The 12,715-nt window shown below is 52.8% G+C and overlaps 1 protein-coding gene across 3 annotated transcripts in view; it reads right to left on the reverse strand.

Annotated features, from left to right (window-relative positions):
• Positions 1 to 12,515, reverse strand: part of TBX5 (T-box 5) — a 49,034-nt gene extending 36,519 nt beyond the window's left edge. Inside the window, exons 1-5 of one of the 3 annotated variants that reach the window (XM_008579105.1) lie at positions 11,885 to 12,515; positions 7,662 to 7,846; positions 5,690 to 5,784; positions 3,383 to 3,502; positions 2,423 to 2,570 (exon numbers count right to left, since the gene is read on the reverse strand). In XM_008579105.1, coding sequence (XP_008577327.1) covers positions 2,423 to 2,570; positions 3,383 to 3,502; positions 5,690 to 5,784; positions 7,662 to 7,808 — 510 coding nt within the window. In that variant the 5' untranslated portion in view covers positions 7,809 to 7,846; positions 11,885 to 12,515. Of the gene's footprint in view, positions 1 to 2,422; positions 2,571 to 3,382; positions 3,503 to 5,689; positions 5,785 to 7,661; positions 7,847 to 9,590; positions 10,188 to 11,884 lie in introns of those variants that run through there. The other 2 variants (XM_008579104.1, XM_008579106.1) reach the window with 2 other exon arrangements.
• Positions 12,516 to 12,715: the final 200 nt, after the last annotated feature.

A 12,715-nucleotide genomic window follows, 5' to 3' on the forward strand; every position in this document is an offset into this window, starting at 1 on the left:
TGCTGCTCCCCGACCCCGGGCCGCGCGGCTCTAATCTGCGGCCGCCGTGGCCCGGCGGACAGCGACGCCGACCGGGACGGCGTGGCGACAGAGAGACGCAGCGGGGCCCCGCCGGCCGCCACAGCCCCCGGCCGGCCGGCGCGGCCATCGTCCCGGCTTAGCCAAATTGCTTTGACGGCCGGGGACAGTGTGGAGACATCAGCGCGAGGGCGATCTAATGGCTCCTAATTTCATTAGGGCGGCTCTGAATGAAAAGTCCAGAGTTTGGGGTGGGAGCGCCCGGCAGTGGGGGAGTTAGGAGCAGCTCAGAGCACCCTCCGCCTCGCCGGGCTCGACCTGAAACTCGCCGGGGTGCCCCGAACTTGGTGGCGGAGTTGTGCACCTTCCCCGGGCGTCCACTCCAGAGCGACCCCAAAGGCACATCCGGAGGAGGTTATGGGGCTGGGGATTAGTCCCACTTCTCAGCACCAAGCTTCCACGGGGACGGGCACACAAGAGGGTCCCAGCCTCCAGGAGGCCAGCCCGGGACATGCATGCGGGACCTTTACAAATTGCCCAGTTTCTCCCTGGTGCTTAAACCTAAAGTAGCTGTTCAGGACCGGCAGATACACACCAAGCGCAGGTCAGCCCGCGCCCACGAAAGCTCGGGATCATTTCTACCTGAGAAGCACCAACACGAAGGACGCTGCGGGAAAAACACCGTGGTTTAAACCTAAAGGGGGCTCTGCGTTTTCCCTAGAAAGGCCTCTGCACCCTTCTGCGCCCTCCCAGTAGCACGGAAAGGGACTGGGACTGTCTTCCCTCTGGCCAGCGGTACCATCTCCTCCCCACCTAGATGTAGAGAGCAGCAGTAAGCCGTCAAAGCGTGGTCCTGAGGTGCTCTCCCCACCTCACATCCTAGCAGGTTTGGCGTTTCAGCCCTAAGGAGCACGTTTCTCATGGGAACCTTCAAAAACTGTCCTCCCTCTTAGCCAAATCCATTCCTACCCAGCCCCCTTCTTTCCCTAAGCTAAGGATCATGTATCTGTCTGTTATTTCTCTCTGGGGAGACAGCCTGGAAGGACAAGGAACCACTTTTGGAATTAGGGAGACCTAGTTTCAATCCCGGTTCCCAAATACAGGCTGTATGACTTGACTAAGTCACTTCCCCTCCCCTGGACTCCCCTTTACAAAGGCTGCGAGGTTCCTTCCTCCTCTCCAGCCTGCCCTGAGATCGAATGCCCTAAGACGAACAAGCACACTTGTATGGTGAAATTATCAAGCTAGACATCCTGAACCCTGAATTCAGAGACTGGGTTCTATTGTAGTAATTATTTCCAACCAATAGATTTAGGGACATTTTTCCAAAAATCGGTGTTTTGTTTTTTGTTTTTCTTCGGGGAAGAGGGATGAGACCTTCTGGGAATCCACTGAAAACTGCACATTCTCATTTCACGGACAGTGGGGGCCACACACTCAATATCCTACATGTAGTTTCAGGGGATTTACCAGGCCCTCTCTTGGGGCCAATTCAGACTCCAGGTTTAAGACCCTGGTCTAGGTTTGCCTGCTCTGGGCATGGTAGAAGGAGGGAGAAATCTGGACGCTGGAAAAAAACACATCTGCCCAAGAGTATGAAACAAAAATGGGGCACTATTGTTACCAGAGTTCACCTCTTAGGGGGTTCGTTCGTCATCTGTAAAAAAGGGGACAGGTGACCTGGGCTCCCTTTCTTACCTGCAACATCGCAATAATATTGCAGGATTTAGAAGGGGATAGGGAAAGTATATGGTTCCCACCATGGTCCAGCCTTTGTGCAGTCGGTACTGGGTACCACTGGGCTAGAGGGTCCATGTTTTCTGCAGAACTGAAACACAGCCCCCCACCCCTCACTACAGACAGGACTGAGGCATGGACAGGGTTCACGGGTCCCAGTGTCCATGCTTGGAATGAGCGGCTTTATAGTTTCCTCAATCCCCACCCTGTAGCAAAGGCCGAGGGGTTGGGTGCTGGTGGCCAGGATGCAGCCACAAGCCAGGAGAACTGGGAGCCTCCCTCCAGCCTCCAGGGAAAGGCAGGCTCAGAGCCGGGGAGAGCGGATCACTGGGAGGACCGCAGAGGGCAGACATCTGAGTTGGAGATGGTGGAGACAGAGGAAGAAGTAAAAGAAAAAAAAAAAGCAAGGGGGAAACTGAATTAAAAAATGAGAGAAAAATTAAAGGAAAGGAAAGAGAAAAGATGAGAAAGGGAAAAGGGAAAAGAAAAAGGAAGCCCGGATTAAGAAGGTAGAGATGAAAGAGACCAAGGGGGGCAAAACAGGGCAAAGAAAAGAAGTTGTGGGCACAAGGAGCCAAGAAGAGAGAGTAACGCAGTGAGAGGAAGGGAAAGAGAAGAGACAGGACAAGAGAGAGAGAAGGCTTGGACCCGAGGACGTGGCACTTACATGGCCAAATGGGTCCAGATGGTTGTTAGTGAGCTTGAGTTTCTGGAAGGACACAAGCTGCCGCATCCAGTGCGCCCCAGTGGCCGGCGAGTCCGGGTGCACGTAGAGGCGGCCCGGCATGGCCGGCTCAGCTTTGCCGGTCACAGACCTAGATCAAGGAGAGGTGTGACCAGAGGCCATGCACGCACAGGAAAGGCTGCTGAGTGCAAGCTAGGAATGGTCTGGAAATGGCCTGATCCTCTGGCTTCCCTTAGGCATCTGCAATCCCAGGTGCCCCAGAGCACCTGGAGCTGGTCTCCAGGCAGCCCCCTGGCCCAGCTCTTTCTTCTTCCACCTCACTCCCCCGCCCCCCCAGTGCCAGGCCAGGGACACCTGAGGCCTCCAGCCTGTCATTGTCCACGAACAATCATCCAATCATCGGGTTCTGGAAGTCTAGATGTGCAAAAAGTCTTGAAAACTCCGTCAGGGCTTTCCAAGGGGGCTCCCTCTTCAAGCCTCCACACTGTGGTAGCTGTGGCAGCAACCTGCCCAAGGAATGGGCCTCTCCTCCCTTGCCTGTTTAACTTAAATACCATGGGCCATTTTTGCAATTTCATAAAAAGGCGTGTTCAAAGCAGGTAACTCATAAAAAATAACTGTAAATGGTTTTATGCCCCTAGAAATACCTCCAGCACTTGCTAACAATACCCTTTTTAAAAATCCACAACCCATGGGTGTGGCAATAGATATAGGCACCTCATTTCCTCTAAGCCTCAGTTTTCTCGTCTATAAAATGGGGGCTAATGGCTGCTGTTTCTCTGTTTCAGGGTGGTGGGCAGGATGCAGTGGAATAGGCACACACAAGCCTCCTGCACACAGTAGGAGTTCAGAAAAAGTTTATTAGTTCAATTGTGGTGGACAGGCAGGGTGAGGGGGTCCATATTCCGCTTCACCCTCCCCATTTGCCACTTGGGCACCTACCATTTATTATCCGCGAACTTGTATCTGTGGTCGTCGGCAGGAACAATATCCATGAGGAGAATGTACTTTGTTTTGGGATTAAGACCAGTCACCTTCACTTTGTAGCTGGGAAACATCCTCCTAGGAGAGATGGACAGACGGACACACAGAGAGAGAATTAATGCCAATATTCTGAGGGAGCATTTCCACATACTTTAACAGAAGAAGAGATTCCATCAGAAATGTAAAAGAGAAAACTGGCCCCACTCGGCTCTCACCAAGATCCATCCCGGGTTTCCCTCAAAGTTAGGGGAGGAGGAAGGCAAAAGAAGAAAAAGCGGCAGGGCTACAACTGCAGGTAACCTAGGAGGGAGGTGGATATCGGGAGACTGTGCATCTAGAAACTAGTTTGCAGAAGGCCTGAAAAGGACACCCCATTCCACCTCTTGCTAAATACTCTTTTCTAAGCCAGACACCTACGTTTGAGGGGAGAGGAGGCTTATTAGGTACAAAGCTGGCCGCCTTCTCCATCCAGCTGGGTGCTTGGGAGATCTTTGCGTCGCTGCCGTGTCACGCGGACACCTGTGCACGTCGGGTGCAGGTCGGGTGCACAGGCCTCCTGTCCCGGCTTCGGTCCTCTGCCCGCAGAGGTGGAGGAAAACTGCAGTCCCAGTACACTCGGTTGGTGACCTCTGACACGTGTGTCTAGCAGGAATTTTTTCCTAAATGCCCCACAACTTCTCCAAGGCACTTGGCACTCTTCCTTGGAGAGTCTAAACTTCTTGGCCCTCAGCAGAGAAGTTCCAAACACAACCCGCTTGGTTTCAGAAAGAGTTGGGGCCTGAACTACGGTTGGCTCGTTAGAAAGCCCATGCGACGGATCCGCGCAGGACCGGCTACCTCTCCGCGCCCTGGCGCACGCCAACTTCTCATCCTATCTCCTGAGGGGTATGCCCCAGAAAGCGAAGATTCTCGAGGCTGGCCGGGGCGAAAGGACACGTTGCTGGATCTTGGTTTGCTCAGTGAAGGCGGGAAGGGGTATATGGAGGCCTCGCCCTTCAAGCCACGGAGCTGGAGCTTCACGGTGTTTATCAGCCGGAGCGCGCGCCTGGAGGCGGAGGCGCAGGAGACTTCGTCGGCCTTTTATAGTTAAATCCTCTCGGCTCAGGCTGGGGGGAAGAAGGAGCCCTGCCGTGGCTTTCCTTCCTTGGCGGAATGGGAAGAGGACCTCAGTTCGTTGGTATAAACAGAAAGCCCCTCCTAGCTCGCTCAGGCCTTGGGCCGAGCGGGGGAGTAGACATTGTTTAATTTCAAATAATAATAAATGTCACTGTTGTCAGTTTATTGCGGGAGGCTGCGGCTGGGGAACTGGGGGCGTCTGGAGAGTCGGCTTTACCCTCCCCCTTCACACACGGTGGGTCGGGGCCTACCGGCCTCTCCCGCTTCGCACGTCTGCTCCGGGCAGACTCAGGGCTTTCTGCCCTTCGGGACGCGGAGGACGAATCCAGCACGGGCAGGGACGTGGCGAGGATGTCCCCAGGCCTGGGCGAGCACGCCGAGCGCACGCACCCACACGCTGCTGCACAGACTGCACGACTGTCCCGCCCCCTCCCCCATGGCTCTATCACTGCTAGCTAAAACTCTGCGAACTTTTAAGAGGAACTCCGGGGTTAGTGTCTTGGCGAAGCTGCCGTGTTTATCGGTGTCTGTATATAGAGCCCGGCCGAGCCCTGATTCAGTTTCAAAGGCTTCGCCTACTTTCTATAAACAATGAAAGAGGTAGCGAATACATTCAGCGATTCAGACTTGGGCAATCGGGTGGGACCCTGGAACCACTCCAAGGTCAGGGAGGGTGGGAGTGGGGGTGGGGGCGAAGAATCAAGTCTAAAACCTAAGAGACCCAGAGCCCTTCTCAGCTCTGTCTTCTCCTCACTTCTCTGTTCTGCCTTTCTTTCCCCTCCCTCTTCTCTCTTTCTCTCATTACTAATTCGTCCAGATCCCACAGCCTCCCAAGCTCTTTATTCTTGCTATATACGAAGTGAACGAAATGCCCAGTTTCTGAAGTTGGACATTTCGGGTATTTCCCCCACCCTGCTGGAGCTCAATGAAAGAATTCTCCCTGTACCTCTTTAACCACAATCAGGTCAGACAGAATATATTCTCTCTTCCTTTCTCCCCTATCCACCCTCCCCCACTCCTTTATTCTATTTTCTTCTTTCTCTCTGTCCCCTCTCTCTTCTCCCTCAGCCCTTCTCTCCCCAGCCACCTTTTCTTCTTTGTCTCTCCCACAATTTCCCTGAGCTCCCTCTACACAACTAACCATCTCACCTTCCAGCTTTGGTTATGATCATTTCCGTGCCCACTTCATGGAATTTCAGCCACAGTTCTCTTTCATGGAGAAACACCTTGATTCCTTCCATGCCCTGCAGGAAGGAGAGAAAAGTCACACCAACAAGCTCTGGTGCCAGTGGGCATTCTTTTCCCAAACTCCCCCCAAATAGAGACTGCTCCTCCTTCCCCTGAAGCCAGTGGGCTCAGAACGTGAAAAGTTCCCCAGCCCACTGCAGAGTTATCTGAGCACTGGGGCACTGGACAGTCTCTGCCCAGGAATCCCTGTGTAGGGAGGAGATTTCCAACAACCACTTGATCCCACAGTGCTGTGCTATCTCTTTCTAACGCCACCAACACGAAGCTAGAGAATAATCACCAACCATCAGTGTGCTCCAGAATGACTATGAAGGGGACCAGACTGAAAAAAAAGGGGGGACAATTCAATCCACCTTAGTGGAGGTATAGTTTAAAAAAAAAAAACAAAAAACCCTCAAGTCAGAAAGGCCCGCTCAGGATATTCACATGTAGACACCCAGATGAACACACACAAAACATGCAGATGTACAAATAATGGCTATGTGCGTGTTTATTCTTGACCATGGCGGGTGCAAACATGAATATACATAAAATTTTAAATTTAAAAATGTTTATATTATAGTGTGGGAAAGGGGAGAAGGGAGCAATTGGTAAAGGGACACGAAAATGATTACATTGTATACTGATGTGTATACTAATTATCCTGATTTGAACATCAATATTGCACACAGGTATTGATATTCAATGCTGTACTCCACAGATAGGCACAATCAACTATGTTCCAATAAAAATAAGTAAATAAAAAATGTTCATATTATAATTCTATAATTCTATTTCACAATCCAGAACAAAAGTTAATTTTCATTGTCCATTGTGATAAACCTTCCAGGTCCTCCCCACATCTAGCGCCATTCACCTCTGGTTATTATGATTACGAGGCACGGCTGAAGCCATTTAACATTTCCGCCTTCAACTAAGATATTTTACAAAACCGATGTAAAAAAAATTATACACGAAGTCTGTGTTTTGAAATAATTTGTAACCATCTAAAGAAGGAATTTGTTTTTTCTTAAAAGATAAAAATTCTGCAAGTTTCCCAAACTGTGCTCACTTTCTTTGCTTCTGTACAAATATACACGCATTTTCCTGAAGCATGAAAACAAAAGAGAGAGGCTATGAAAAAACCAGATAGGACATCGAAATTCCAAGAAAGGGTTTTAGCTATGTGCAAGTATCTCTTCTGGTCACGTCACTCCGCTTCACGCCATGTGACACTCAAGTTAAAAATCATCGGGGTCTACAAGGGCCTCCTTGAGCGCCCAACGCTCCCAGGTTCGGGGCGCAGAGAGCAAGGCAGGCTCCTCCCTCTGCTCGGGCCCAGCTTCTAGCCCGGCGAGCCCGCGGCTCCTTGTGCCCTCCCGGCACAGCCGGTGCGCTCCCTGCGGCCGGCGAGGGCCGCAAGACAAATGGTGCAGCGTACGGGTCTGGGCGGCGGCGCGGGAGAGGCGGGCAGAGGAGAAGGCTACAGAAGATCTGAAGAGGGGTCAAGCCATCGCTCACGCCAGCCTGAAGCGGCCGCTGACCCGGCCCTTAATAAGGAGCTCAGGACCGATCCTACACCTAGTACAGCAGGAAAGGAATGATCTGGGCCATTGCTAGCTGACCCCAAATACCTGGATAATTGAGGTTTCTCCAACAACTTAAATCTCAAAAATCCTCTAGTTATAAAGATCATCGTCACAATAAGGTTGATTGGAATATGCTGGTATTTGGGGAGATAGGGAAGAGAAAGGTGGAGTTAGGTAAGAATAAAAAGGAAAGGGGACAATACGGCAGTGAGCTTTTTCCCCCGTGCCCCCACAGGAGAGGCTGAGCAGGGAAGCCAAACTTCTGATTTGGTCTTTGCAAAGGGTCCAGAGGAACGAGGTCTTACCTGCTGGGTGAAGGCGGCCTGCGGGGAGGACGGAGATTTGCTGGGAGCCCCTAGTGCGCTCTCCTGTTTTGAATCGCAGGGCAGGTCTTTTGAGTCAGGCTCCAGAGGCGGGTGCGCCAGGCCAAAGCCCTCCTCTGCGTCAGCCATGGTGCACCCAGGGCCCTGTGGCCGCGCGAGGTTCTGCTCTAAGGACGAGAAGCAGAGAGAGAGAGAGAGAGAGAGAGAGAGAGAGAGAGAGAGAGAGAGAGAGAGAGAGAGAGAGAGAGATTAGAGAGTGTAGTTTTAGTGTTTTAGTGACAGGAGAGCAGTTTGGCCCCCAGTTTCCAGCTACCGGCACCTCCGTTCCCTGCTGAAGGAGGCTGCACAAGGTCCCATTATTATTGTAATTACTATTACTTTATGACCACGCACAATCTCTTGCAAAAGACCGCATCAGACCCGGAGGAGGTGAGGCCCGCATCTCCCCTGCGCAGGCTCTGGGCGATAAGCGAGCTGCCCGTCAAATTTGTCTGGACTTCTGGAAGAGCCAATAAAGATAAGGCGTCGGTATTTTTGGAAGCCATTGGGTAAGAACCAAAAACAAAACAAAACAAAAATCCAGTGTGTCTCTTTGAGAATATTTTTTTCCCATCAATTTACAGGAGGCCATCAGAGCTCTTTTTATTAAACCTCACAAGAGGAATAGTTTTCTGCAGCAGGCAAAATGTCTGAAATAACCCGCCTCTTGCAAAGTCAGAAACATAGGAGGGAAGGATGTGCAGATTGAGAGACCAGGTTCAAAAGAAAAATCGTGTACAACTTTTATCTGTCACGGGCCTTACAATTAAAAGTGCTTTAAACATAAAAGTCCTCTTCTTTCCCCCTAAACTTAGGTAAGACTCGTTAAAAAATTAAAAGTAGCCAAACAGAAGGCCCAAGAGGAAAGCGGCCGCGCAGCATTTGGGAGGGAGACGCGCGACAGGGTGCCCGCCGCCAGCGCTCTGCCGCCGGCCGGCCGTGCGCATTCTCCCGGCTTTGCAGGCTCTCTAGCCCGGGGCGGGCATTGTGTTCGGCAGCCAGGCCGAGCGGAGCTTCTCCGAGCTTCAGCCGGGCCTGGCTCGCTGAAACTACAAGCCCAGGCTCGGGGTTGAGGACGACAAAATAGGTCCCTGATAAATCCTGGGCAACCGACATTGAATCGCACGTCCGGCTCCACCGCACTGCGACGTAGAATGGCCCAGGTTTGCAGCCTCCTAGAGATTGGAAGACGCAAAATAACAGCTGCAGAACTGTTCAAGCCCGGATGAGACTACCTCCTGCTCTCTGATCTCCTTCCAATCGCCTCTACGTTCCCAAGTAGGGATTCCACCCCCTCTCGAAACCCGGGAAGCCTTTGGGAAGGGGGTGCAAGGTAGGGCCTCCAAAATCTTAGCAGCTGCTTAAGCAAAAGGCTGGATTCCACCCTGCAGCGACCGGAGATCCAGAACTTGGGCCGAGGAGAACAGCTTCTGAGGCCCGACTCCCTAACAGCTTCCTTCACCTCGCCCTTGGGGTTTGGGGGAGGCAATGATCGGAGCCCCACAGCCTGCTCACAACAAAAGAAAGCAGGGCTGGCGCCCCGCACATGCGCTCCTATTCACTGCCGGCGGTGGAGGGAATCCCACCCCGCGCCCTCGCCAGAATCCCGGGGAGTTCAGGGCTGGCGGAGGCGAACAAGATGCAGTTTGACAGAACCAGGCCGCGCGTCCTGAGAACCTCAATGCCGCTCCCTCAGCCGAGGCCGCCTTTCGGGCTCCACTCGTCCGGGAGCTCCCGACAGCGCAAAATATCTGCAAGCCGCGCTCTGCAGAATGCAAGGCAAGGCTGGAGTCCGCCATGCGCGCCGCCCCGAGCCGACTCGGCCAGAGGGCTCCCTCCCGAGCCTCCCGGGCCATCTGCAGGGATGATTACCTCGCTTGGTGAAGCCGGTGCATTCACCACATCCCTTCTTGCTGCTAGCAGGGAAGCCGGCGGCGAGGCGGGGGTGCAGGCATGGTAGCTCCGGGGTTTACGCGGGGGGCTGCTCGCCCGGAGTAGCGGCTACTGCTGCCTTACAAAGAAGCACCCACCGCTGGAGCCTCGGCGGCGGCGGCGGCAGCGGCGGCGGCGACTGCCCACCTCCAGCACACACCTCCTCCGCTTTGCGCTCGCGCTCTCTAAATACTTCCAAGTTGTCAGGCGCCAGAAGGGTTCCAAAGAACAAAACACAGCAGCCTCCGGGAGCACCGACAACCATATAATCCCAGAGCCCCGCTCTTCCCTTGCACCCCCAGGGAGAGCAAGTTGGGAGACAAGAGAAAGCAGTGAGAATGGTTGCAGTCTTTTCTGAGCGCCACTTTCAGGGTTAAAGTTCCCGAAATCGAGGATCGAGGTAAGAGTCAGTCTCTCTCTCTCTCTCTCTCTCTCTCTCTCTCTCTCTCTCTCGCTCGCTCTCTCGCCAACTCAGCTGAGCACAGTGACGATGGGTTGCCTCGATGCTTACAAAGTATTGAAATCGCCCATCCAACTTACTCTCACCGCACACTGCCTATCTCTCTCTCTCTTTCTCTCTCTCTCCCCCTTCCCCCGCCCTTCCTCTTTTCCTCCCTGCCCCCCCACCTTTTCCACTAGATTTCCCGAACACTCAAATCACACGCGACTCCCAAACCTAGACCTGCGATCACCCCCTCCTCTCCACCCCTTTCCCAACTTCATCCATCTCTGTTTCTCTGAGCCTGCGGTGGCTGCAAAAACTGCTGCACAAATCATCGCAAATGCGGTCTGCTTCTACCCTGGAAGTAATCTCGGTGATGCCGGCCGTGCAGAGAAACGACGCGTGCACACACACGCGCCGTGGGCCTCGGCAGCCTCGCCCGCATCCTCTCTGCAACGCTGACCTCGAGACAGAGAGCTGCGTGACCCCGCCTGGCCCAGCGGAACCGGCGCTGGCCGCCCTGACATCTCTCCTCCTCCCCCCACTCATCACCCCACTCTCAGCGACTCCAGCTCTAGGGCGAAGGCAGAATGAAGGTGTATTGGGATGGGGGCCAAGATCAAAGATGCCAAGAAATCTCTGTGGGTCCCCACCCCCACGCACTGGGGCCACCAGACGTCCCCTGCTCCAGGCATACACAAAGCAGTGCCCAGTTTTATTAAAATAATCAAACACTCATTGGGGATTGGAGACTGGCTGGGGTTTTCAGCTCTACTGGGCTTCTCTCCCTGCCCTTCCCCTCTCTGAAATGTATTATTTTGAGGGTGAGTTGAAGAGGTCAATAGAAGCGTAAGCACAGTTAGTAGGTCTCATTCTGAGCAGACCCAGATTGAGGCACCTTGTATTGGTGCTTGGAAGAAATGTCAGGGTTCCCATTCTGTTTCCCACCCCACCTCCTGTGCCCCATCATCCTGTTCTTTCCTGGAGCTCTAATTAGACACTTAGGCTTACAGGCCAAGGTCTAGAGAGCAATGTAGAGGGAGAAGAAATGCCCTGGAGATCAACAGTGATGTAACCCTCAGTGGCTGCTCCACTAAACTCCCAGGCAGGCATCTCTGCAAAATATCAAAGTGGAGTGTCCAACCCTAAACGTGGGGCAACCAGGGAGAAAGCCAGCCCGTGTTTGCTGCAGTTCTCACTCCACCTTCCAGGTTTGTTTTCAAACAGACCTTTGCCAACGCAGTTTATTTATTTGTGAAAACACCCTCACCCTTCCAAAATGTCAGCTCAAAGGCCTTTGGGCTTACTGACAAGGCAACCCCAGGCTGAAGGCGGAAGACAAACATAGCACCGGGATGAGTCCAATCCCCACATCTCTGGTAGAATGAAGGGGAAATCCAGAAAGACCTCTCCAATCCCTTTAAGTTCTCAGAGATTTGCGGATAAAATTAATTCCCATAAATAATCCGCAGGCCCCTCAGGAGAGGGAAAATCTAGACTCCCCCAAGTAATAGTCCAGCCAGATTCACTTAGTTCCTGGAGTGCAGATGGTGCCGGACACCAGGCAAAATCAGGATTTTTAAGCCTCATGGGGGAATCCATTCTTGCCGGGGTAACACAGGAAGGCAAAATGTGAGAAAGTGAATTCTTATTTCACTCATGAAAAATAGCAAAGCAAGGAGAGGGGTTCAGCAGAGCCGAGTTTGGGTGAGGAGCAGAGGCCGGTGTTCAGGACAATGCGGAGAGAAACCTATTTCACCCCCACCCCTTAGTTCTCCAGGGTGACACTCACCTCCAAAAATCGCACCTCTTTTTTCCAGCGCAGAAGCCAGGAGGGGTGCCTCGCTGGGAAGGGGAGTTTAGGTGAAAATTTTGTAAAGGATTCCCCAAAGAGACCCCTTTTAGGCCAGGCCTTCTTCCAGCGTCTGTCAAGAGGAGCACGTACCTCCCAGCTCGAAGTTGGTTTGTGGTCTCTGACAAATTAAATATTACTGTTTATTACCAGGCATACCCCAATAAAATAAAGAGGCAACTAGGCGATACCGACTATCTCACCAGCCGCTGCACCTATAGGACTTGGAGACGTCACGAGTCACGCAACCAGCCCGCGCGTTGTCACGCTTGACTAGGGGGCAGCGGCGGGAGGTTAATTTCTCTCCGTCTTCGCCTATGAGTCCCGGGTCTGCACAGCCACAGGTCCAGGATGCCTTGGCCCCGGGAATAAATAAAGAAATAAACAAACCCAGCGCTCTCTGGGGGAAATGGGGGTGGCGAACATAAGACACAAATAGAGCCAAGATCGATTTTCTTAGGGAGGAGGAGAGGCGGGAACTCATAGGGAAGCTACATGGAGACCACCTCTGCCCCCGACTGGAAGGAAATCAAGTTGTGCCGGGGAGGGGGGTGGGGGAGGAGGTCTCTTGAGGAGGCAAGGGATTCTTATAATTTAAAAACTATTTTTCTTTTTTTCCTGAGGAGAAGCTCTTGGTAAATGAATATGGAGACGCCTCTCTACCTGGGTGTGTTTGGGACGCGATAACTCGGTGCCAGCTTGCAGACCTGCATAGAAGAAATTACTGAGTTATCGCGGAGGGGACACAGGACAGAGACGTTTGGAAGAGTG

This window comes from Galeopterus variegatus, unplaced genomic scaffold (assembly GCF_000696425.1).
Source record: "Galeopterus variegatus unplaced genomic scaffold, G_variegatus-3.0.2 Scaffold1810, whole genome shotgun sequence".
NCBI lineage: Eukaryota > Metazoa > Chordata > Mammalia > Dermoptera > Cynocephalidae > Galeopterus > Galeopterus variegatus.